Source organism: Ursus arctos, unplaced genomic scaffold, assembly GCF_023065955.2.
Source record: "Ursus arctos isolate Adak ecotype North America unplaced genomic scaffold, UrsArc2.0 scaffold_12, whole genome shotgun sequence".
Taxonomy (NCBI): domain Eukaryota; kingdom Metazoa; phylum Chordata; class Mammalia; order Carnivora; family Ursidae; genus Ursus; species Ursus arctos.
The window spans coordinates 55,511,481-55,537,443 of record NW_026622786.1 but is presented as its reverse complement, the minus strand read 5'-3'; the positions used below and the strand labels follow the sequence as shown (position 1 = coordinate 55,537,443).

Genomic DNA, 25,963 nt, shown 5'->3' with positions numbered 1-25,963 from the left:
TTGTAGATGCTTTTGCCAGGATATAAATGTGATAATATCATATGGATCTATAAATAGAAATTAATAATTGAAACACACAAACATGAGAACTAAACTTAAGTATAATAATAATAGATATCATTCTAAGTACTTCATTATTAACTCACTTAATCTTTATGAAAACTCCATGAGATGGGTATTATTTCCAACTTTATAGATGAGGAAACTAAGGCACAGATCAGATAGGTAACACACAGTTACACAACTAGTGAATGGTAAAGCCAGGATTTGAAACCAGAGAGTCCAGCTCTGGAGTCTGTGATCTTAGGTGAATGCCAGGGCTGGAATTAAACAAAAAGTATTATTCACAGAATTCAGAAGAAAAACAGAGAAGTCAAATCATTTCATTTCTTCCACTCACAAAAATTCAATCCACTTTAATAGAAGAATGGAAAGAAAAATCAGCCATAAATCTAAAGTGAAGAAATTCAGGCAGTCAGAACAAGAATCAGGGGTGCCTGGTTGGCTCAGTCAGTTAAGGTCTGCCTTGGGCTCAGGTCATGATCCGGGGGTCCTGGGATTGAGCCCTGTGTCGGGCTCCCTGCTCAGCAAGGAGTCTGCTTCTGCTGCTGCCCCTCCCCCAGCTTGTGCTCTCTCTCACACTCACTTTCTAATAAATAAAATCTTAAAAAAAAAGTAAAAATGTTATTGGAGAAATTGAACATGATTTGGTAGAGAAAGAATTTACCTATATGTTAGAAGACTTTAGTTTCTAGCTATCAATTAGCTTCATAACCTTATACAAGATCTTTATTTCTTCAGTCTTTTTATTTATAAAATGGAATCGGGGGGTGACGGTGGGGGGTTGCTGTAAGAGAATGTAGCTTTATACAGTTTCTTAGTATGTTTTCCCTGAATTAAAAGTCTCCGATTCTGGGAAATGCCATGCCTGTGGTTTTTGCCATCACTTGCTTGTCCCTGATTGCAGTTTTCTGTTATTCCCAAATAAACCCATTTTTGCTGGTTAAAAAAAGGTTTTAATTTCACACTTTATTAGCACACAATTTTAAAGGCACCTCAGTGGCCTACGTAGCATGGGACAAACGCTTGACCTGGTGGCGGTATTCCTCTGCACCTGCAGAAGTTGTCCCAGGACTCTTCAGAACGAGTAACTCAGGGAAGAGAATCTGAGGCACAGTGAGGCTAGCCCCTTCCCCCAGTGATTCCCATTGAGGACTGTGTGACTGCTTCCTTTATGTCATTGTGGGGCGGGCATTGCTTCCTTTCACAAGTCTCAAGTTTCCTCACCATAGACAAATTTAAAGAAGAAATCATTTTATCACCAACTTAGGCTAATTTAAAACTTCAACATAATAAAATCATGAAAACTAAGTCATGGCTATATTTTTCCCCTCCCATTATTTGGACCCTGTATCCTCAGGCATTTTTAGCTAACATCCATTTTCAAGGTAACAACCCCATTTTACAAATAAGAAATTGCTGTACATGGAGGTTCCGTCAGTGGTCAGAGGAACCAGGGATATACGTGCCTCCGCTAGGATTGACTGAATCCTCGCCCTTTAGCCTCTGCCCTTCCTGTTCTGCCCCAAGAACGTGTTGATTCACCATTTGTTAATGGTGAGTTAATGTGAGTTGTGCATAACTGTGATGGAGCCATATTTATCAAAGGAGGGTCCCTCTTGCCATTAATCATTGACACATCTAAGCACTTGCATAGATGGTTAATGGCCATGAAGGTTAATTTTTTTCTCTGAAGGTTGAACAAGTCAGACAAGTTTTAAACCTGGAAGGCTTTTTATATTAATACTACACCGAAGTTTTTCTCAGCGTCTTTCTTCTTTTAGTCGCCAGGGGCAGGGAATTGCATTAAATATAATCCTTCATATCACGTCACCATCGTTAGTCTGATGGGGGATCCCTCACTAGTTTTCTTTGCTCCCTTGTATTCCTTTTTCCACCCACCATAATTAACCCCTCTAACGTGTTAAATATTTGCAACTTTGAGTATACACTTCCAAAACACATATTGTGGTTTTTGTGTGGTAATCTTAGTTTGCATAAATGGTATTACATAAATGGTATTGACCCATTGTTTTCCTCCCTGTTTGGAAATCTCTTTGTCACTACTTCCAATTAATTGTGTCTGCCTGCTGATGGGACACTGTGATGTCCATCCACATCTCATCTATCCTCTCTCCCAGTGACGGATACCCACATTACCTCCAACTGCCCTGCTGTCTTCAATAACATCCCCTTAAGACCCGTGTGAGAATGTGTTAGGATATTCCCAAGAGCGGAATTGCTGGTTTGTAGAATATGTGTATGCTTAATTTGATTAAGTAGTGTCAGCCTATTCTCCAGAGGGCTGCGCTATTCAACACTCCCAGCGGCAATGGCACGGGGATTCCTATGGCATCTTCCTCACGTTTCCACTAAGGCTTCATGATGTAGCTTTCAGACATTTGCCAATCTCATAGTGAAACTGGTATCTCACTGTAATTTGCATTTCCATATTTACTAATGAACTTGAGCATTTCTTCATACGTCTTTTGAGTTTTGTATCTTTTGACCAGATTTCTATTGGTTGCTAACCTTTTTCTGCTTCTCTGTATATTAATTCCCTTTTTGTTTTAAATATGCACATATTTTTTCCTGTTGTATTTTTATGTTTGTCGGTTTAAGTCCAGAAAGTACCTTCTATTCTAGTTTGCCAACAGTTTGGGGTTTAAAAAAAATCTTAAATAGATATTGTACCTTCTCAAATGCTTTTCTCCATCTATTAACATAATTTTCCAGCTTTTCTGCTTTAATTTATCAGTGTGCTAATTTCCTTGAAAAAATTCCTGATATTTAGCTCTCTTTGAATTCCTGGAATGTGCCTTTATTTGTAATATATTCTTAAGTTGAATCGTATAAAATTGCTGTTTCTTAGGTCAGAAAATGGTCAAATACTATATCATGGAGGTGAAATTAATATTTTCAATATGCTCTCAAATTATTTAAAAAATATTTTTAAATCTATGACCCTAAGTTAAATAAGACTGAAATTTTCTTTTCTTTATTTGTCTCTATTTTTGGAAGGAGAATCAGGATTATATCACCTTCAAAATATGAAGTGGATAACTCCACCACCCCATGTTCTGGAATAGCTTACATAGATAAAATTCATTAAAACTTGAAATGTGATAGAATTCAAAATAAAAATATCTAGAACTGTGTGGGGTTTTGTTATCTTTTTTAAAGGGAATACCCTTGACTACCATTTCATTTTCTTTAATAATTACTAGTCTATTGCAGTTTCACATTTATTTTTACACAAAATATGACATTTTAAATTTTGAGAAATTTATCTGTCTTCTAGATTTTAAAGTGTGCCAGCATTTCATATCAATCCACTATTTACAGTAATCTTATTTTACGGATCTGTCTGTAGTTATTTCCCCTTTCTAGTTCAAGAATTTATTTCTCTCATCTGTTTTTTTTTTTCCCTGATCCATTTTTGCAGTATCTATCTTGTTAATGTTTTTAATTGATCCTTATTGTAGTGTTTTTGTTCTGTGGATTGTTTGGTTTTTGATTGATGGTGATGGTTTTATTTTCATTAATAACTTACTCTTATTTTACTATTTTCTCTTTTTTCTTTGCATTTGCTAGGTAGTCCTTTTTCTAATCTCTTGGGTATAATGCTTATTATTGTTTAACTCTTCTTGTTTTTTGAAAAAATCATTCAGAATTACAACTAGCCTTCTAAGTTCTGCTTTGGTTGAATCCTTCACGTTTGACATCTAAGTAGCATTTTTATTCATTTGTTAGTACTGTATTTCTTAATTTCCTTTGTTGTTTCCCTTTTAAATCTTGGGCTTTTCACTAACATTAATGTTCTAGACACTGTGGAGTTTTAAAGTTATTTTTTGTTGTTAATTTATAGTTTTTCAGAGTTTTATTGCACTGTGTCCAAAGACATAGCCTGTATGATATTGATTCTGTGAGAGTTATTGATGTTTCTTTTATGGCCTAACACATAGTCTATTTCTGTAATTGTTCTGTGCACGCCTCCCCAGATGTGTGTATTTTCTGTCTGTCTGATGTAGAGTGCTCTTATATCTGTTGCTTTGAGCTTGTGGTGGTGTTAAAGTCTTCGATATCTTTTTTTTAAAACAATCTCTTTCTGTTTTATTATTTTCTGAGAGGGGTGTGTTAAAATTTTTGTTCTATTTTGTTTTCTTAGCTGTAGTGGCATTTCTTAACTGTCTTACCCTGTAACTCCAACAAAGTGGATGAAAGCATTAAGAGGTCTGCTTGAATCTGGGAAAAGAGGTCTTACATTAAGTGTCCTCTCAAGGCCCATCCCTGGGGGGGCCCCAGTGCACTTCTGCAGAACCCCCAGTTGGAATTTCTCTAAACCTCGTACTAAGATTTCTTATCACCCACCCACTAACCCAAAGAATTTCCAGTTGGCAGCCGAGTGGGCTCTCGCATTCTTCTCCTTGCTCCACCACCATATATGCTTCTCCACTTGCCAGTCCACCTACAGGATTCTTCTTCCCATAACTAAATTCTGTACCTTGTTCAAAGCCCTTCTCAAATTCTGCTGCTTCCATGAAATCTCTTCTAGAAATCTCATTTCTTAAAACTGTAAAAGCAGTTATGGCTCATACAATTAATTTAGTATTTTTTCACTGACCTTATTCATAATAAATTAGTATTTATTCAGTGACCAGCCCTTGTGGTGATTGGAACTTCTATTTAAATAATTGTAGTTGTCTAATATTTATTGTTTTTTTTGTTTCCCTGATGTTGCTATGTAAGCATCTTGTAATGTGTGTCTTATAGGTCTCTATTCGTTAATATACCCCCATAGTGTCTTGTTCTTGGTAGTTGACCAACAAAAACACTTTGAGCTTATTTACTTCAGTGTTAATATGACTTTATTTTTTTCCTATCTAGAAGGCAGTTTTGTTACATTGCAAGACCTGTATTTTACTGTATTTTGCTAAACGTGTTCTTTATTATTAATAATAAGCTTTATCCATGAAAGTTAAGATTCTTTTCAAAATCATTGTAAAGCAAACAGATATATACTCTTTCTAAAATCAGCAGCCATTTATATGGTTAATTTTTTTAAAGTATTTTTATGAGTTTAAATGTATCTACTCTCCTAAGGCAGTGTTTATTAGGTCTGGTAAAGTGATACAATGGCTAGGCTGTTTGCCTCCCTGTCCCCCCTTAACACTAATTATTTGAGTTCAGCTTTGAATCTGCAAGGTGCCCTATAAGGATGGTGGACCGAAGTCGAGCATCAGACTGAGCATACAGTTCCAGGATAGTCACAATCTACCAACTGGTTAGTCAACTGATAAGGTGATTGCATCATACCATGGTAGATGGTGTCAGCCTTTGAGCCCCAGAAACACACCTGGCCTGAGCCGGTGCTTTGTCGGGGACAAGACATGTTGAAAGCAGTATCATTCCCCACGCTGATCTGCCAGTGTGGTTTTGTTGCACATAATCAACACAAGTGAAGCATACCCAGCCAAATCCTAAAACAGGTAATCTAGACCAAAAAGTAGAGGTAGCAAGGAGAGACAAAAGATTGAATTTAAAAAAAAAAGGGGCTTCAGAGGGGAGGGGGGTGGGGGATTGGGATAGGCCGGTGATGGGTAGTAAGGAGGGCACGTATTACAAGGAGCACTGGGTGTTATACGCAAACAATGAATCATGGAACACTACATCAAAAACTAAGGATGTACTGTATGGTGACTAATATAACATAATAAAAAAAATTTTTAAAAATACCTATAAGCCATGAGACAGCTGTTAAGTCCTTTAACATGTATATTATTCATTTTCCCAACATCCATGAAGTGGGTATTACCATGCCCATTTTACACATGAAGAAATGGAATTCCATAGAATAAAATAATGTATTAATTATTGGACATTGAGTAAATGGTTGGTTTGTGTATTGAATTCAGATCTGACAGCTAAACCAACATCCTTAATTCCCCTCGTTTTATTCACTTAACGTAAAATACTGTTTTATACCATTTGTATAGTGTAAAGAAATATAATTATGTAGAAATAATTGTTGATTTTTTTTTCTTACTGGAATGCAAGTCCATGAGAATAGGAACCATGTCTGTTTTGTTCCGCATGATATCTCCAGGATCAAACACTTTATTGGCACAGAGCTAATGCTCAGTATATATTCTTTGTTTCCCACCCACCCCCTCTGTTTTTGGAGGGGGTAGGTAGGCCAGGTTTCTACCACATTGTGTTGACTGTCACAGGTAAGAAAATAATGCACAGAAAGTCTAGGCCAATGTGAACCTGAACAATAAGAGAGAGTTTTACTGGTGAACTAAACTTTTTCAATGGAGATGGAATAATTAACTGTAACCTATAGGTAAGGCTACGAATCACTTCAACTACTTCATTCTCAAAAAAGTATGGCGTGGTAAGAAGGGGGACATGCTGACGCCCTTGTCATGTAGATGTAAGTGCTCTATTTAAATTTTTTTACCCTTCTTTTTTTCAATAGAAAAAATCAGGCAAAGATATGCAGACCTGCCTGGAGAATTGCACATTATTGAGCTTGAAAAGGATCAGAACGGACTTGGACTCAGCCTTGCTGGTAACAAAGACAGGTCACGCATGAGCATATTTGTGGTGGGAATTAACCCGGAAGGACCTGCTGCCACGGACGGGCGAATGCGTATTGGAGATGAACTGTTGGAGGTGAGGCACATAGATTTTTAATTTCTCTTTCAGTAAGGCGAAGGGGTGAAGGGGATAGTCTGCAGGAAAATGAGGTGGCAGCAAGGAATGTTACAAATTACATTTTCTTCAACTCTTCAAAATCATTTTCAAAAGGAAGAGCGAAATCATATTGTCGCTTGCAAATGTTATTTGCTGCTTGAGTAAGAACTAATCTTGCAAAATAATTTAGGGACCCTTCAGTTAAAATCTCATGAAAGCCTATTAAAAGAGTAGGATTTGTTCTTAACACAAATTCCAAAATGTTCAAAACTAAATTGCGTATTAATCTATTACTAGTATTTATCAAAATTCTCTTTAGCTTTAGAATAAACCGTAAGTATGAAGTTTGGTTTTGTTGTTGTCGTTTAGTTTTTTGGGAAAAAACCAACAGAACCAACAGAACTTTGTGAACTGGTTGTCAAGACTTGGTTACTGTCTGTGAAGTTGGTGATGTGGGTTAAGACCACATGGATGCCTGGGCATCTGGGTGGCTCAGTCGGTTAAGCGTCTGCCTTCTCTCAGGTCATGATACCAGGGTCCTGGGATTGAATCACGCATCAGTGGGGAGTCTGCTTCTTCCTTTGCCCTTCCCCTTGCTTGCAATCTCTCTCTCTCTCTCACTGTCTCTCAAATAAATAAATAAAATCTTAAAAAAAAAAAAAAAGACCACATGGATTCCTTATTTAGGAATAGGATAGAAGTAAGAGAGGACTAGAGATGGTGGTCCTTTGCTAATTACTCTTTAGATAATTTCATCAGTAGTCTTATTTATTCCTGTTTTCCTCAACTCAAAGTCAGGGTTTCTGTTCCGAGTTGATCTTACTTTGGTGTTCATTTGCTGTTTCAGTCTGTCATTCAGCTAACATTGTTAGAGTGTCTCTTAGGACTGGACACGCAAAGGAAGATGATTGTACCCAGTCCCTTCATTCAGAGAGCTCACAGTCTAGAGGAAGGAAACAGACATGAAAAGATTGTTGCGCTGCAAAATGAGAAATGTAGTAACAGACGGACAGCAGCAGCAGCTAATCTGTACTCAGTGTCGGACACAGCAACCTCTTTTACTGGTGGGGTCACAAAGTAAACGATGGCGCTGGGATTCAGTATCAGGCAGTTCAACTTAGCTTTTGTTAACCAGTGCACTCTGCAGCCTCTTGGATAAAATGCTCCAACACTTGGACATTTAAAGGTCCAGAAATAACAGAGACACTGAGTATCAGACTGCTCACTTAAAATGAGTGTTACTGATTTTGCATTTTATGATCTCGTCAGACTTCGACTCAGAGTAGAATTCAGTCACCCATAATCTGATTTGCTTCATAATAAATACAGCCCAAACTGGTCAGACAGCACTGTGAGACCATTAGCATCACGCCTCTCTCCCAAGCCTCAGTAGTTTCTCCCCCTCTTAAAGCCGTTTCCACAAAGAGATCACTTCTGGAATTACTTTCCTTGTTCTTTCGTAATACAGCATCATGAAAGGGACCCACTTTGGGTAGTAGCAGTGACCAGCATAACCATTAAATACGTACAACTCAAAGCCAGCAGTACGTGTTAACCAATACAGTTCATCACTTCAAGTTTATTTCCTTTGGTTGATGCTTGGAGACTTCTTCAGGGATGAGACTAAAGTGATGGTGGTGGTCATCAAGGTGAAAGGGAAAACTGATTTACGGAGTTATTACTGGTACTTTACCAACGTGCTCGCACATTTGTATTCAGTGTTCTTAAGAGACCTATCTGGTAAGTACTCGTACTATCCCCATTTTATGGATAAGAAAACTGCGTAAGTCACTTGTCTAATGTTAAAGAAGTAAGTTACCAAGTTTCGATAAGAAGCCAGGCTTGCCGGACTCCAAGATTCATGCTCTAACCACTGAAGTGTACTGTGTTCCCCGCGGTACATTGCTTAAATCCATGAGAATCCCGATTTATGATGCTCTAGTCTTTAAGAAATCATTATATGTAGTTACTGTGTTGTGTTATATGGACCTAGACATGGACTTCCTGTCTTGCATGGTGTATGAAAATGTTCCAAAGGCTGTAATTTAGAACATGAAGATTCTAGTTCTGTTCTCTCTATCCTGCTAAGACTCAAGATGGAATAATGGCCCATGGGATCTAGACCAACAGCTGGTATTTTATTTCTCTGCCTGATATTGTGTTAGATGTGGCTAACAAATGAGCAGTGGCTGCAGAGCAACGAGGGCGTGTTACAGTCCATACACAGAAGTCTACACTGCGGACACAGCTGTGAGCGCAGAACTCGGGAGAGCTGCTTTCACTTATCCCAGTTCTTGAAGTTATAGTTGCATTTCAGAAGGGGCTTAATTAACGCGGTGCACTGCACATAGTTGACTGTTGATTAGATCACATTTCCTCCCTCCTAGACAGAAAATTGAGGTCTCTGTTTTCTAGGTGAGAAGCTGGAAGAGCTCTCTTGTCTGAAAAAGGATATTAACATCCTGCCATGTTGGACCCCATCTACTTTTTTTTTTTTTTTTGACTTTCCGAATTTGGCTCTTTTGTTGCTATTCAGCAACTTTATCTTCTTGTGGAGATGGAAAGAGCAAGAAGATCAGACATGGCAATAAGTTGATCCTCCTCCACTCCCCATTGATTGTCTTGTCTAAAAAAAAAAAAAAAAGATATAAATATGTTGCAACATACATTCTAGCCTCCCATGTCTTTGGCTAGTTACTTATCTTCTCTAATCCTCGGTTGCCTCCTTTATCAAATGAAAATTACTTACTCAGCAAGTATCTTGCCATGCACCTGTCATGTAGGAAGCAGTGTATGAACAAGGTGCTGATTTTACGTTGGTGAACAAAATCCATGGTCCCTGTTCTCACAGAGCTTACAGTCTAGTGATTGTATGGCATTAATTTTAGAGGGTGTTCTGAGCAGTAATGAGAGAGATAGGTCAGATTTTGCCATAGTATCTGGCGCAGAGTAATACGTTTGAGCTGATAATATTTGTAAAATGGTATTTTCATGTGGATTTGTGTATTTGGAGTTTTTTTTTTAGTTTGTTTGTATGAATACATTTGTCTCTGAAAGTCTGTCCCAAAGGGAAGCCACCATCTTCCTCGATAGCTCCATGTAGCATCTTGAAAAACTGAGAGAACAGAAAAATGCATAGACTGGATTCTTAAGCAGTTACAAGCCATCTTTTCATGTGACTTTTGGCTCTAGGTCAGGGATGATGGGAAAAAATTTGTGTGGGAAACATTTCCCTCGTTTCTTTTTATAACTGAGGAAAAATTTTAATTATTCCTCTATGATATGTGAGGAATTTGTATATCGCATGGTATCAAATCCAGTGTCCTTTTGAACAGAGAATAGGAAATTGATGTAATGATGAGTACCAGGAAAGCTACAAGCCCATGTTAAAATAGCTGTTCTTTGGCTATTGCAACGCGTTAGATTGTAGAAGGACACTGCATTGGGTGGGAGGCTTTTATAGGGGGCTGTTAGACTATGCTTACTAGATTTCTGGGCCAGAGCAAATCTTGCATATTTGCTTACTCACCCACACTCCATTTAGTTTTGTGGCTTCTCTACGAGGTCAAGTTATCCGTGTCTTGATTGTTTTTACAACTCCACCATTTATTCCTATTATTTCTCAGGACGGCTTTGTTGCTATTTTCATGTTCTTACTCTGTTCGGAGCCTCCTTTTATTTATAGTGGATCTGACTTATTTTAGGGCCTCAGATGAGGCTAATTTATAGGACGTAAAAAAGAGCATGGTCGAACATGCATTGTGGCTTCTTTGAAGTCAGAAGCCCTGCTTCTTCCCGAGAGCCTGTCCATAACCGATTTTCCGCATGCCATTAGCCAGCAGTTTTGTTGCTGTGGAACTGCTTCGTTAACAGTGCAGGAACAGCCAGTGAGTTCTGTCCATCGATGGCCCAGTTCATGTATAAAAGAAATCTTAAACCCCCAGAAGACAATGTGATTAAATCTCAGCTTCTTTACCCTTTACTGCGATGCTGGTGTGGGGGGTTCTGAATTAATTTCAAAAGGCATTAGCATATAATTACCACGTAGACTGCAATGAGACCTGCACCAGAGTATTGGCTTTCCCTGAGCAATTAGTCCCAGAAAATACACAGGCCTGGGCATGGTGCTGTCATATGAATATAGGATTTATTTATAATCTTCCCTATGGTGCAAGTGTGGGATGAGAGAGTGGATAATGTTGCGTGGGGAATTGGAGTGATTTGTCAGGTTACAAAAGCAGCTGAAAAAAGCAGTGTGGGTGGCACGAGCCGGTACCAGTGATGGGGCTAGCATCGGGAGCCGAGTCTCGTCTGCCGCCTGCACCCTGCAAGGTAGAGGCCTCACATTGCCTTTGAAACACTGACCTGCAGAATAATCAAAGTTAAATGTTATTATTTTACATGTGTCTAATATGTTTACTTAAGAACCACTACAAATAAAAAGCAGGAAGTCTTCCCGTATTTGCCAGGGATGACGACATAGAACCACAGGTAAACTCAGATCTTATTGTCTTGTTACATTTATTTTATAAGAGAAAAAAAAACCTGAAGTGATAAACCGTCAGTATCTGGCCCAGGTCCATGGAGCTGCGTCAGGACAAAGCTCCAGCCTTGGGACTCTATACAGCACCCCGGTCTCAGCACCTACTTTTCACTCTCTTCTTCTTGCCAGTGAATTATTCTTGAGATCTTTTGGAAGACTTCAATGTGATTTAGAAGCGCAAGATAACAGTAAACAAATCACTAGCTTTTGTGTGTCTGCAGATAAGATTCTTTCTGATTTTCAGTCAAAAGCATCTGTCATCTTAGATCAGCTCATTTAGATTATTACCATACATGGATGTAATTTTATAAAGTGTGCTTCTTAATGCAATAATTATGCCCTAAGAGACTTCATGTAATAAAATATCCCATTGTAGAAACTCTAGTTTGAGGAGCAGAAAGAAGACTAAAAGATTAGCAAAATTGCAATAAAATGATTTTCCCTAGTTTTATTAAGAGATAGGTATTTTATAATAGCTAAAAGTGCAAGAATCAATCGATCGACCCAATTTTTTATTGTGGCAATGGTTTCATAAGTGTTAAAACATACTTGACATTTTAAATAAGTAATGTGCTATATGTCTGTTATGTCTCAAGGCACTTGTTAAAAATTGGTTGATTAAGCCTGACAAAAATAAATACTGTTAGCAGATCCTGAGTATGACCTTCCCATATGCAAAGTGAAAGTGACCCCATTTGGGGACTCTAAAAATAGTCGACAGCCTACTTCGCGACTCTGAAAGTCAACAGAAGAATGTGCTGCTGGCTGAGGGGTCAGCCTCACACATAAAACTCTGGGGTCTCTGCTGTGTGTGTAACATTTTTCCTTTCTTCAAAGTGCAGCCCCCTGGTTATTCCAGCATATAATCAATAGCTGTCTGTGTCTTGTTAAGTCCTCTCTCACCCATTGTGTGATATCCAGTGTGAGTTACAAAACAATGTACTCGTTAAGAGAAATTTGGGGGTAGGAAAGCCGTACTAGCTCACACTGAATGCTTACGATTTTCAAGTCAGTGCTAAGTTCCTTACATGCATTCTCCTAACTTTTACAACAAACCTATGAAAGTGGGTGCTATTTTAATCCCCATTTGACAGATAAGGAAACTGAGGTGTGAAGGGGTAGAATCAGCCTGCAAACACGACCTTTCCTGACTCTAAAGGCTACGTTCTTAAGTTATTTCATTCTGGATTAATAATGATTCTGAAAAGTGGTCGGTGGGGGCGCCTGGCTGGCTCAGTCGGTAGAGCGTGCTACTCTTGAGCTCAGGGTCATGAGCTCAAGCCCCACATTGGGAATAGAGCTTAACTTAAAAAGTAGTAAGTAAATTTCTCATCATTTTGTAGTTTCGTAGATCTGGATTAACGCAGTTAGTCTGGTACTAGTTCAAACTATCTGAGATAGCTTCTCACAATACAATACCTTGTTACTCTTGCTGTCGTCTTAAAATCGAATGCCACTTTGAATTCAATAAAAGATGAATGCAGTCAGTGAAATTATAGCCATCCCTCAAGAATCAGAGAAGAAAAATATTCCTTTTTTGAGGTTTTTCTTGCCCAATTTGAGAATGTCTCTGAACTTCATATGTTAGGAGCTTTCCTCCTCAATACCATTGTAAAAAGGTTTTATTTTCAGGCTGCAGGAAATACTCTGTAAAACCTAGCCATATTGGGTGGCCTCATTCTTGTCTGTTGCCCACCGTGAAGTCCTATAGCTCTAGTGCTGCCATTTTGGGTTTCTGTCCATGGCTTGTTGGGGGAAGAGTTTTGAATTATTTAGTCACACTTCATTGTCTTTATACTGCTGAAATATTTAGGCTAAAAGTCTGTATTCTTACTGATCTTTTGGAGGAATGACAATCATTTAATTTTTATTATTGCAGTCCTCATTATCACTGTGCAAAAGCTTTATGTGTGATTGCTACAGTGAGCTGCATTATCTTAAAATCAGAGATAAAGTACATGAAAGAGAAAGTGCCATAGAAGCAGAAAGTAAAAATGAGGATAATCGAAGAGAGATTACTGTGGAAAGAATATAAAAAGCAGGGATAGGAACGTATGCTGGAGGGAAAAGTTGCCACTTGGAAAGACTAATTGGTTTTTAGCAAGACTCCTTCCTGCAGTTTTCCCTCAGCTCTTACGTAACATATTAGGGTAGTTTTCCAGGCCTCTGTTCCTGCTTTTTCCAGTTTCCTCTCTACTTCCTTCCAGTCCTACTCCTTGCCGTATTAGTGACCGTACTGAAATGCAGTCAAGAAAGATATGCTCTTATTTTTTTTTAAAAGATTTTATTTATCTGTTTGAGAGAGAGAGAGCAAGGGGGGAGGACGGGGGAGAAGCAGGCTTCCCGCTGAGCAGGGAACCCCACCTGGGGCTTAATCCCAGGACCCTGAGATCATGACCTGAGCTGAAGGCAGACGCTTAACTGACTGAGCAACCCAGGTGCCAAAGATACGCTCTTAGATTATCAAGGTTTTCCTTACGTCAACCTCAACATATAACTTAAATGTCTATATTTTGCTCCATTTGCACAATGGAAATCTCCTGCAATCTTAAAGCACGAAGCCTGAAAGAAAAGTGTTAATGAAATTTATTCCAGGTTTGACCTACTAACAATGTCAGACAGCTGCTTAAACTCATCCAAAATGTGGTTGTGTATGTGTGTTTTAATTATAGTTTTTAAGAGGTAGGCCTAAAATCAGTAACCCAAAGTGAAAATCAGATGTTCCACACCAAAGAGTAGCCATGCGCCTATTTCTCATTATTTTAAGTCAGGAGAATTTATGCATTACACATCAACCCCAATCCTCCCTCCCACCAATTTTCTAAAATATTAGTGAAACGCAATAAAAATAATTGCGGTCGTGTTAGGATGTGACGCGTCTCCTAGCACTTCACAATCACCAAATAGTACAATTGCTAACACAGTTGCATTGTGTGCAATAACATGGTTTCCGTTCACTCCACCAACATCCAAACTGCACATCCTCCTTGTTACTGAGTCTGGGTTCAAAATGTCACCCTACGATTCTGTACTTGGAATATGCTTGGGACGTTTTTGTTGAAAGTGTTTTACTTTAGGGGGCGCCTGGGTGGCTCAGTCGTTAAGCGTCTGCCTTCAGCCCAGGGCGTGATCCCGGGGTCCTGGGATGGAGCCCCGCATCAGGCTCCCTCTTCCTGTGGGAGCCTGCTTCTCCCTCTCCCACTCCCCCTGCTTGTGTTCCCTCTCTCGCTAGCTGTGTGTGTGTCTCTCTCTCTGTCAAATAAATAAATAAAATCTTTTTTAAAAAAAGTGTTTTACTTTGTATTGGGGATGTAGATACAAGTTTTTCCTATATAAACACGTACTGAAAAATGCTTTATTGAGAGTATACGTAGATCCTGTGACATTTGAGGGTTAAAAATCAGAAGGTATCCTATAAGGAAAATCTAACCTAGGAACTATACCCATATGTGGTTTTCCTCCTTTAAAAAAAACAAAACCAACAACTCTTGTTAAGGATATTTTTTGGCATCTATAAAATAAGCTCAATGATGTAATGAAATCCTGTGTAGCCATCACATAGTTCAGCAGTGGCCAACACTCGGTCATTTGTGTGTCACCTACACCTCCAGGTGCCCACCCCTATGCAATTATTCTTTTTGTAGTTGAGGGGGAGGGGCAAAATTTACAAAAAATGAAATGCACAGATCTTCTCTATATAATTTTGACAACTGTATACACCTCAGTAATCGAGACATCTATCATTTCTCTCTCCCCAGAAACTTTTCTCATATACTTTCCCATTGGAACCTCTCCCATCCTGGGAGGTAAATACTGCATTGATTTTTTTTCCCCCTTTCATGAGTTTTTCCTGTTCTAGAACTTCATATATATGGGATCATATGGTATGTAGTCTTTTGTGTCCAACATCTTTCACTTTGCATGTCTGTGATTCGTCTATGCTGTTCCATGTATTAGTAGTTTGTTCCTTTTTGTTGCTGAAAAATATTACATTGTATAACTACCACAGTTGATTTATCGGTTTACCTGTGGATGGACTTTTGGATTTTTTGCACAGTTTTGAATACAGTTGCTAGGAACATTTATGTGGCAGGCCTTTCTGAGGACAAATTTTCCTTTTTTTGGGTATATATTAATAGTAAATTAGTGGGACACAGGGTAGTTGTGTGTTTGACTTAAAAAGAATCTGCCAGCCCTTTTTCCCCCAAATAGTTGGGCCATTAACCATTCCCACCAGCAGTGTATGAGCATTCTGGTTGTTCCACAACCTTAGCTGCTCTGGTGGGTTTGTAATAGTTCCTCATTGTGGCTTTAATTTTACATTTTCTTGATGACTGATGAAGTTGAGCATTTTTCTTCTTTAGCAGCCATTCAGGTCGATTCTTTTATAAAAAAGTGTCTAAGTCTTTTCCCCATTTTTAATCAGGTTGTTTGTCTTTTTATAGAAGTTCTTAGTTTTGATGAGATCATTATTTATTCATGTTCTCTTTTATAGTTACTGTCCTAAGAATCTTTGCTTACCTCCAATAATTACAATAATATTATCCTATATTTTCTCCAAAAAACTTTATAGTTTTAGCTTTTATATTTAGTTCTGTGGTCCATCTTGAATTAATTTTTGTGTGTGCTGTGAGATAAAGGTTAATGGATTTTGTTTCCATATGAGTTCATAGTTGACACAGCACCATTTGTTGAAAGACTTTTTTCCCCTCATTGACTTCCCTTGCACCTTTGTGAAAAATGAAATTACCCTATAACTGTGTGTCTGTTTTTGGACTCTCATTCCTCTTCTATTAATCTGCCTATTGTTGATGCCATTACCATGCTGTCTTGATTACCATATCTTTATAGCAAGTCTTAAATTCAGGAGCACTACATCCTCGTTTTTTTTCTTATTTTTGAAAATTGTCATGGCTATTCTAGGTCCTTTGAGTTTCCATATGAATCTTAGAACCAACTTGTAAATTTCCATTTTTTTTTTTTTAAAAGGCTGCTGGGATTTTGATCGAGATTGTATTGAATCTATAGTTTAATTTAAGGAGGCTAGACATCTTGACCATACTGAGTCTTCCAAATTATGAATGCAATATCTCTCCATTTAATTATTTTTTCTGAAATGTTTCATAACTTGTAGTGTAGAACTTTTCCATTTTCAGTTAAGTGTATTCCTGTGTATTTTATATTCGTTTCATTCTTATTTGTTGCTAGTATATAGAAATACAATTGATTTTCATGTATTTGCATATTGACCTTGTAACCTATAATCATGCTAAACTAACCTACTAGTTCTAGTGGTTTTTTGTTGATTCCTTAGCATTTTCTAGAGGTAATTGATCATTTCATCTGTGTATAGGGAGTTTTATTTCTTCCTTTTCAATGTTTATGACCTTTATCCTCCTTCCTTCCTTCATTTTCCTCTCTCTGTCTCTCTCTCTCTCTCTCTCTTTTTTTTTTTTTTGGTCCCCAGTCTCAGAGAGAAGCCATTTGGTGTTGAATGATTAAATAATAAGACCTTAGTATTACGCAGGTTTTTCATACATGCCCTTTATCAAGTCACGGAAATTCCTTTCCATTTCTGATTTGATACAAGGGTTTTCCTTTTAAATCACAATTTGACATTGTATTTTGTCATATGCTTTATCAGCACCTATTTAGGTTATTTATATATGTATATTTTTTTAAGATTTTATTCATTTAGAGCGAGCACTCATTTGCATGCAGGCAAGCAGTGGGGATGGGGAGTGCAGAGGGAGAGAGAGAATCCCGAATCTCTCTGGGCTGAGCGGAGAGCCCAGCACAGGGTTCAGTCTCATGATCCTGAGATCATGACCTGAGCCGAAATCAAGAGTCAGACTCTTAACTGACTGAGCTACCCAGACGCCCCCGTACCTTTTTAAAAAGATATTATTTATTTTGTTTTAAAATGAAATTTAAGTATAGCAAAGAAGGATACTCACTAATGGGATAATCAAAACCCCTTATCATAATATTCAAAGTCCTTCAAAAGATATCTTTGACCTGCCTTTCCAGCTTCTGCGACTGCTTCACCATTATATGGTCCAGCTGCATTGAACTACTTAAATAAGTCCTTGATACAGATGTGCATTTCCCTCATTTCATTCTTTTGCCCATGTATTTTATTCAGTGTACTTCCACAGACACTTAAAAAAACCTAGCCCAGCTGTTTTGGCATGAGTTCATGACATTATTTTTGTTATTACCCTAAATAAAAATCCTATTGAGATCACATATCTCTTCTTTGTATAGATTCTTTTTAAATGCTTCATAACTTTAAGTAATTGACCTGAAATTCAAAGGTAAAGATGACGGAATGGAAAAACAAGAATACTAGTTATTATTTGTTAAAAATGTACTGTTTTTTTGTAAGAGAGATAGCTTGTGATACCAGATGCATTTTCAATTAACTATTTTTCTCAGATAAATCCTTTAATTCCTCTTATCTCTTAACTGTAAAATATCTTGAAAAATCTTTCAAACTTAATGTTCTGTGATTCTGGGGTCTAAATTTTGGCTTTCAAACTTCAGCACGTGACTTAGCCTAAGGAATTTCTGATCTCTGTTCTGGGGAACATAAGAACTGTAAACCCTTTCTCAAAAATTTTACTAGACGGATCTCTTCAGCTGTATAAGTTGCTCTCAGCCAAGTCTGTGTGTGAGAATCCTAGGACAGTTTCACCTAAATAACAACACTCCATCCCATCCTACTAGATGAGAGTCTCTGAAGGTGGTGCTCAGGTGTGCTTTAAACTAGTCAGTGTATAACAAATCTTATTAGGAGCCTAGATGTGCATTTTTCCTCCTGTCATAGAAGGACATTGACAAAAGTACCAGGAACTTATTATATAATATATAACTATTTGCTATTCAGTACAGATTACACACCAGTTGCGTGAAATAAAATAGTGTGTTCAGTGATGGAACTAGCAGTTTTGTCAACCAAGTAGCATTGGCTGTGTCCTGGAATCCACAGAAGGCAAAGGAGGAGAGATCCTTACATGGTCCGTAATACTTCCTGCTCTTCAGCTTGAGTTTCTGTCTCCATACTTCTCTTCTACCTGCCACATGAATGGGATTGACAGAACGTAGGGGCTGTGACTAGAAAAATTAGGGCAGGAGAATAGGATGATTTCTCAGCTGAAGGCCCAAAATTTTGCACAATATTTAAATATCATAATTTAAAATCATTTTGACTCTGCATTTTCTTGCCCATCCTTACTTATGTTTGTATGATTCAAAAGTATTAGGTTAGGAAATAGATTTTAATTCTAAATGATCCCCTAATATACTGAGTTGTCATAAAGATGTTAATTCTCACTGCTATTTTTCTCTTCTTTAACTCACCGATTACACTTTTTTGCAGGTTTTTAAAATATCAGGTAATCATAAAAGATTCTAATGGTACAGGTAAAAGTAATAATCTTCCCTCTTTTACCTCTGTAATACTATTCCTCTTACAAGTAACCCCTGTCAACTTACCATCTTTCCTATTGGTCTCATGCATTGTCACATTCATTGTGCAAAGGATAGATTTCAAAGTTAATGTACACCAACAGAATCATATTGTATATACCTTTTTTACTGAATGATGTCATTTTTTATATATATTAGTTATATGTCAGTAAGTAAGACTAATACTGGCGCATATGTCTCTGTGCAGTTGTTTGAATATATGGCATAAAAAAAATATCAAAATCATCTTTCTTCCGTGTTTTACAAACTGTGAGGTGGAAAATTTGGATAAGAGGCTATTTCCCCCCCAAACCTAGCAAACAATGTATGTAATCAGACTGTAGCCAACCTGCCAGATGCAGTATTTTTAGTTGAAAAAAATTCTTTATATTATACATGTACACATAAGGAAGTGACTGAGAAAGTAGGACTATACTCTGATGAGGCAGTTTTTAAAGTAGCCACTTGGATTTTTATCTGCCTTCACCACTACAGAGTTTAGAATGAGAATTGGGTGCTAGGAGAGAGAGGAAGGTGGTTGGGCTATGGGTGATTTGGATGAGTATTAAGTGAAGTAGCAGGACGCCTGGGTGGCTCAGATGGTTAAGGGTCTGCCTTTGGCTCAGGATCCAGCCCTGCGTCAGGCTTCCTGCTCAACAGGGAGTCTGCTTCTCCCTCTTCCTCTGCCTGCTGCTCCCCCTGCTAGTGCTCCCTCTGGCTCTCTCGCTCTCTCTCTCTGTCAAATAAATAAATAAAATCTTAAAAAAACAAAACCAAAAATCAAAGTAGCAGGAGTCCCATTCCAGCCCCATACCTGCTAGAAAGAGGCTTTGGAATCAGGAGATGTGAGTTTGGATTCTGGCTCTGCCACTCTCTTCCCTAGAATCCTCATGCAAGTCCCTGAGTGTGAGTCTCAGTGTCCTCGTTAGCAAAGCGCGGGAGCACCCACCTTGCCTACCTGTCATGCAGCACGGCGTGGCAGTGCCTGACTCTGTATGAGATAGACTTTAGAAGTTACCAGATGTGCGTGATCTAACCCTGACTCTATAGGACTGACTCACTGACAAGACTTGTGTCAATTTTTTAATTTTTTTAAAAGAAGCTGAAGTTGGGAGAAGGGGAGTTAGGAACTTCTATCAAGTCCTTGGATGACTGATGGGGTGTGTGGCTGGCTGTGGGTGTGTCAAGGAAGATATTTTGAAGTCAAGAGAGGAAAAAGTCTAGTAACAGTGGGACTTGGAGTAGAGCTCTAATTAGATCATTGTATGAAAGAGGCAAACGTTAAGCTGGGCCTTGCTAGTTTGGGTGAAGTCTTGACTCAGAGCATGTACCAGTGTTCTTGGAAGAAGGAATTCCAGGTCAGTGGTCAGCTGAGTCCTATTCACTTGTGTGACTAACAATACCACTAAGAGAGGTGGGTTGTAATGCCTCAGCCTCCTAGGGCAACTTGATTCCTTTGCGACATTGATGAGCTGTTAAGAGGTAGATTATACTTCTGCCTCCCTTCACTCCCTCCTATGCCCTGCAGGTAATAGGAAATTATCCACAGGCACCTCCTTCACTTTGATCAAGTGAACCAACCTGTAGCAATTGGGGCAGCTTCCACAGAAACACTAACCATCAGAGCAAAACATAAATATATTTCTCTGCTTGCTTCCTTGAAGTCAATATTTTTCAGAATTGTCAAGGTTTAGGATTCAAAAGAACATCCTGTTTTCTGAATATATCAAATTTAGAGAGATGTGAGCTACATATTATTATTACTTTGCCTTTAGAAGGTATTTCAATTTAATTAGATTTGTTTGAGAGAAAATAAATCTCTCACGCTTAAGCCTTTTAAATCAATGTGTTCCTTTGGGAACATTGTACTTCACAAGAAATAGATTACACTGAAGTTGCAGACCTCATTTCAGCACTGCGTCATTAAACTAAGTCCTTAAAACCTGCTCCTTTGCCCAAAGTATTAAATTATTGGAGCTTGATGTGTATTATTTTGTCTTGCTGAGAAAAAGATTAATGTGACAATTTATTCAGAAATATTTTTTCATTAGAATGAAATTATTTTCACGTGAGTTTCAGTCATCTTCCCTGTTCCATCCCCAGCCTTGCTGCCTCTCTCTTCCCTTCCTCTCTCCCACCTGCAAAACCGAAATGGTGGTCTCTTTGAACGGGACCTGGTTACTCCTGTAACACGCCGCCTCCCCTCCCCAAAGCTATACTACGCTACCTGTGGTTCCTAGAAAGAGACCTGCAGGTTCCTACCTGTGCATCTTTTCCTAGGCTTTCCCCTGGTCCTGGTGCTCTTCCTGCCACTCACCTCTCTCCCCCTGTGCCTGCTAAGTTTCTGTCTGTGCCTCAAGTCCAATCCACCCATCTCCAGCAAGAGACAACCACTTCTTGCTTTATGCCGACATTCATCCTATGGCAGTGCAATTTTTTGTTTCTAAAACTGTGGTCACTTACTAGAGCATAGGATGCTGGCGTGCAGGAACCATATCTGACTGAATAAAATAATTCCTATAAAGTGACTTTCAGAGAATTGGCATCTGGAACATATCTGGTCCTCAATACATGGTAGCTTTGGTAATGATGGTAATGAAAATTCCTGTGTCCTCATCACTTGTACCGTGACTGTTGAATAAATGAGTAGACGGATGGAGATAACATAAGCTCTCATACTTCCATTGACTATTTCTGAGTCTGGGGTTTCTATTTTGTGAGGTCCTGTTAATTGAATTTAAAATTTCACAGGATTAAAAATGAGTTACTTATCTTATGACTTTTTTTTTTTTTTTAACCTCAGATAAATACCTTTAGGAATGTTTCCTGGGGCGCCTGGGTGGCTCAGTTGGTTGACTGTCTGCCTTCGGCACAGGTCATGATCTTGGGGTCCCGGGATTGAGACCCACATTAGGCTTTCTGCTCAGTGGGGAATCTGCTTCTCCCTCTCCCTCTGCCATTCCCCCTTCTCGTGCTCTCTCTCTGTGTCAAATAAATAAATACAATCTTTAAAAAAGGAAAAAAAAAAAGAAATGTTTCCTAATTGCTTAACAGAACAGGCTTTTGGACTCAGATTTGGCTGTTAATACTAGCTATAGACATGTTAATATTGGTTAAATTCCTTAAACTCACTACACCTCAGTTTCTCCATCTGTATAATCAGGTGATAATGCAATCCTCTGCTGATTTGTGAGACTTAAGTGAAATAATGCATTTCAGATATGTGTATATATGCACGTGCTGTGTGTGTTGTAAGCATTTATTACATGGTGTTATTACAAAGTAGTAATAAAATATCAATAGAGAAGAACAAACTTGAAACCACCTCAGATCTCACCAGATTTGAGATATCATCATTGTTGGTATTTAGTAGATACTCATAGAGCTTTCTTTAGACTCAGAACTTTTACATAAATGAAAATAACATGATCGATAACATGGTATTTTGTCATTTCCTTTTTTCACTCAATAATTTTATCTCTCTGTGGCAGTGGATCTAGGTCTGTGTCATCCTTCACCTTTCAATGCCACAGGTTTCCATTTATCAACATAACGATGGCAAGTATAATAAACCTTTTGTTGACGAGTGTAGAGTTTTTCCATTTTTCTCTATTATAAGTATATAGCCATGATAGACATTTTGATCCCAGATTTTTAATCTTTTTAGGATAAATTTTTAGCAGTGAAATTGTCAGATTAAAAATTAACCTATGGGGGCGCTTGGGTGGCTCAGTCAGTTAAGTGTCTGACTCTTGATTTTGGCTCAGGTCATGATCTCAGGGTCATGAGCGCTGTGTCAGGGTCCGCACTCCGTGGGAAGTCTGCTTAAGATTCTCCCTCTCCCTCTGCCCCTCCCCCCACCCATGATCTCAATCTCTCTCTCTCAAATAAAATATTTTTTAAAAATTAGCCTATAAAAAGATTCATCAAGTTGTAAACACTCCTTATTTGTGATTTTTTTCTGCATGTGTGTTATACTCAATAAAAGAGCTTAATAAAAATGTTAACCTGTAGATTCCAGTGTCATGAAATGTAAAATATGGAATATATCAGAAGCAAAGTAGGGAGAAGGACTCTCAGATTTCATTATCAGAAGTTCCAGTTACCTGAATCCCATCTCAGTTTTTTAATAATTTCTCAACTGTTCATAATAAATCCTTCTACTTTAATAAAAGTACGGGCAGAGGTGGTGTTGTTGAGTATTGTATTATAACACAATATTCAAACCTCAGGCAAATCTGTTGCTCGAACTAAATTTTAGTTTTTGTATAATTAATATCTCTAATCCCAGCTTAAGTTAATTATCTTTGACTTCCAATTTGGTAAGTTTTTTGAATAGATTTAATTGAGTTGCTCTCCAGCATAAATTTATATTCATGTTCAGTTGAACTATGGGAAATTGAGTGATATTTTTGAATAATTAATTTTATTGAAACAAATCTCATTAAAGACCTCTTAAGTGAAAGTTTATGTAATATAACAAAAGGATTTACATCCATTTACTTTTGCTGAATCTTGCTGTATTAACCCTAATTCTACAAACTATAAAATAATGCAAGTAAGTATCCTGTCTTTGGTACCTAAATATAGAGGGTTTACCTCAAAATAGTGTTTTCTGGATCCCCCCCACACACACACAGTAGCAGAAACCAACCCATGAAGGGAAATACGAATCACATAGAAAACCCATTATAATATGATTTCTGAGTTTTATAGAAACAAAGGTTTCTCATTTGAGGCTATTGTCTTCAGTTTCTAGACCTGCTATTATTTGTCCCTGAGTGATACCTCTTTGAACTGGAAATTCAGAATTTAAGAAAAGATGAGCTAATTTACCCATGATAAAATATTAGTGTCTTTCTGGGACCAGGAATCACTGAGCTGAGATCAAAGTTATTGACCGTGTGGAGGATCTCAGAAAGCCCTTTCTGTCAGTATTCAGGAGAGGAAGCCAAGCACAGAAAAGAAAACCAGAATTGTAGCCCAAGAGCATAGAATGCTCCTTTGGACAGAAGGCCTTTTTTCTTTGTCTTTTTCTCCTTTCTTTTCGTTCTGAATGCCAAGATAAATGTCTGAAAGAACATAAGATTTAGGAGCTAGAGGATGTCACTTGAATATATAAGTTAATATTTAAAAATACGGGCGGTGATACTGTATGGGTGGAGACTTTTTGCTGGCAAAGAACAGAAATTAGTTAAAGGTAATTTAACCAAAGAAGAGAATTTATTGTAGTAGTATGGGTGTCCTTCCTGGAGCTCAGAGAATAGGTTGCCTGGGGGCCTCAGGAAATGATGGCTTTTCCTGCTCCTTCATCCACATGGCAGAATATGGCCACCTCAGAGAAGCTCAGAGAAGATGTAGAGAATCATTATAAGTCTCTCAACATGCATACACTGGACTGTCCCAGAAAGAAGTAGGGCTATATGGTTATCCTCGAATAGAAGAGTTGTAGATCTCAGATTTTAAGATAACATAATTTAGGTGTAATGGGAACACAAAATCAGAACTAAGGGTAGTTCTTCCCACCAATAAGAATACTATAAAAAAGTAAGTACATATCTAAGTAATTTATTACTCTTTTTATATATTATTGAGTCACCTTTGAAAGGAGAAACTTTGGGAAAGCCACTTTTCTGCTTCTCAGTTTACTGAAAGTAAATAGAAAATGATAATGTTTTTCTATTTTCTAGATAGTCTGAATGATCACTCATATTCTGTAAGAATGGGAGCAATATTTGCCCCAAAATGAAATGCTATCTTCCTTTGGCATGAGTCAGAAAAAATTAAAATGGTGATCAGTCTATACAGTCTATATATCTGTACAATGAAAAAAAAGTGTAATAAGTGTCTGTTATTATTCAGGTTGTAGTTTGTTTGCACAAAGAGAAAAGTACAGTCTTAAGGGATTCCACATTGCATTTAGGACTTGAAAAGCCTAGCAGTCAACTATGGGGCATTTCCTCTTTGCATTGTGGTGAAATTATCTCAGAGTTCTAGGACCTAAGGTGGTAGGTCACCAGCGTCCTCCTGTTCCCATTCAGAGTTTATTTAACAGGCATCTTTATAAAGATGACTTTCAAAATCATCTGATTTTTATGTGCACCATACAGATGGGACCTCTAGGTGTGCCTTAGGATTATGGGCTTTTAAAGGAAAGCTAAATCACCAAGGGCAAATTGCTTCAACTCTTGGAATTCCGTAATACCCCAGTTGCTCTTGAGATTTAAATGAGATACTGTACCTAAAGAGCTTAGCATAATGTTTGGCACAGAGTAAGCACTGGATAAATGGCAGTTGTTATTAATTAGAATTAACCTGAAAGGCTTGCAGGAGGTGTAGAGTGCTTTCTTTTTTACCTATGCTCTACTCAGAGGATGTCCTACATCTGGTGTTTAAAGAATAGTGCCCTCAGAGAACAGCAGCTTTTCAGAAATAGAAAAAGTGACAGTCTAAAGTTAATTGTGCATAAAATGCATCATATTCTTTCTAATTACTTAACTGAATTTTCTCTGGAGTGTGTTTCCTTTAGTGATGAAGAAATAGAAAAACTGCTTATGCAGTTGGAAGCTATATGTGCCTCTCATTTAAATGGTGAAATTATTTTATATTAAGTAAGATCTATGAAAACACAAAGAGATCTTACTGTCTTGGAACTCAGAGGCTGCGAATGTGTTCTTTCCGAGGTCAGAAGAGAGGCTTTGTGTTAGATTTTTTTAATCCTAAAATCTGCATTTTCCTTTCTGATGTACACCAGTTACATCAGGTTTCCCTCCGTCTTGAGTTTCTTGCTCTGTTCCCAGTCTTGCACTGCATAGCAGCGTTCCTCCAGAGGCCTCCAAACGCTGGCGGGAGCAGCTGCCATCATCATAAACCGCACAGTTGTTGGCACTGGAAAAAACATCCGCAGCAAGCAAGCTGTCCTACCTTTCTATAGCCAGAGCGCCTGAATATTCACAAACAGCACCAGGAAGGCATCACTGGAGATTTACTCTTAGATAAATTAAAATTAATGACCTGTTTTCTTCATTCAGGCTGTAATTTTTCCTCTTAGAATAAGAGGACCATACATTTTACGTTTTATTCTATCCAAATGGAAGATCACAGCTAACAAGCCGGCCTATCCATAAACATGAAACAGCTTAATTTTCTGTATGTTCAAGCTTTTGCTAATAAAAAAGACCTTAAAAAGGA

General features: G+C 38.0%; 1 protein-coding gene across 4 annotated transcripts in view; it reads left to right on the top strand.

The window, feature by feature from the left end:
* Positions 1-25,963, top strand: part of PATJ (PATJ crumbs cell polarity complex component) — a 336,460-nt gene that overhangs the window by 187,474 nt on the left and 123,023 nt on the right. For all 4 annotated transcript variants that reach the window (XM_048220189.2, XM_026497951.4, XM_026497952.4 and 1 more), the window contains exon 28: positions 6,542-6,738. In XM_048220189.2, the coding sequence (XP_048076146.1) occupies positions 6,542-6,738 (197 nt within the window). The remainder of the gene's footprint in view (positions 1-6,541; positions 6,739-25,963) is intronic.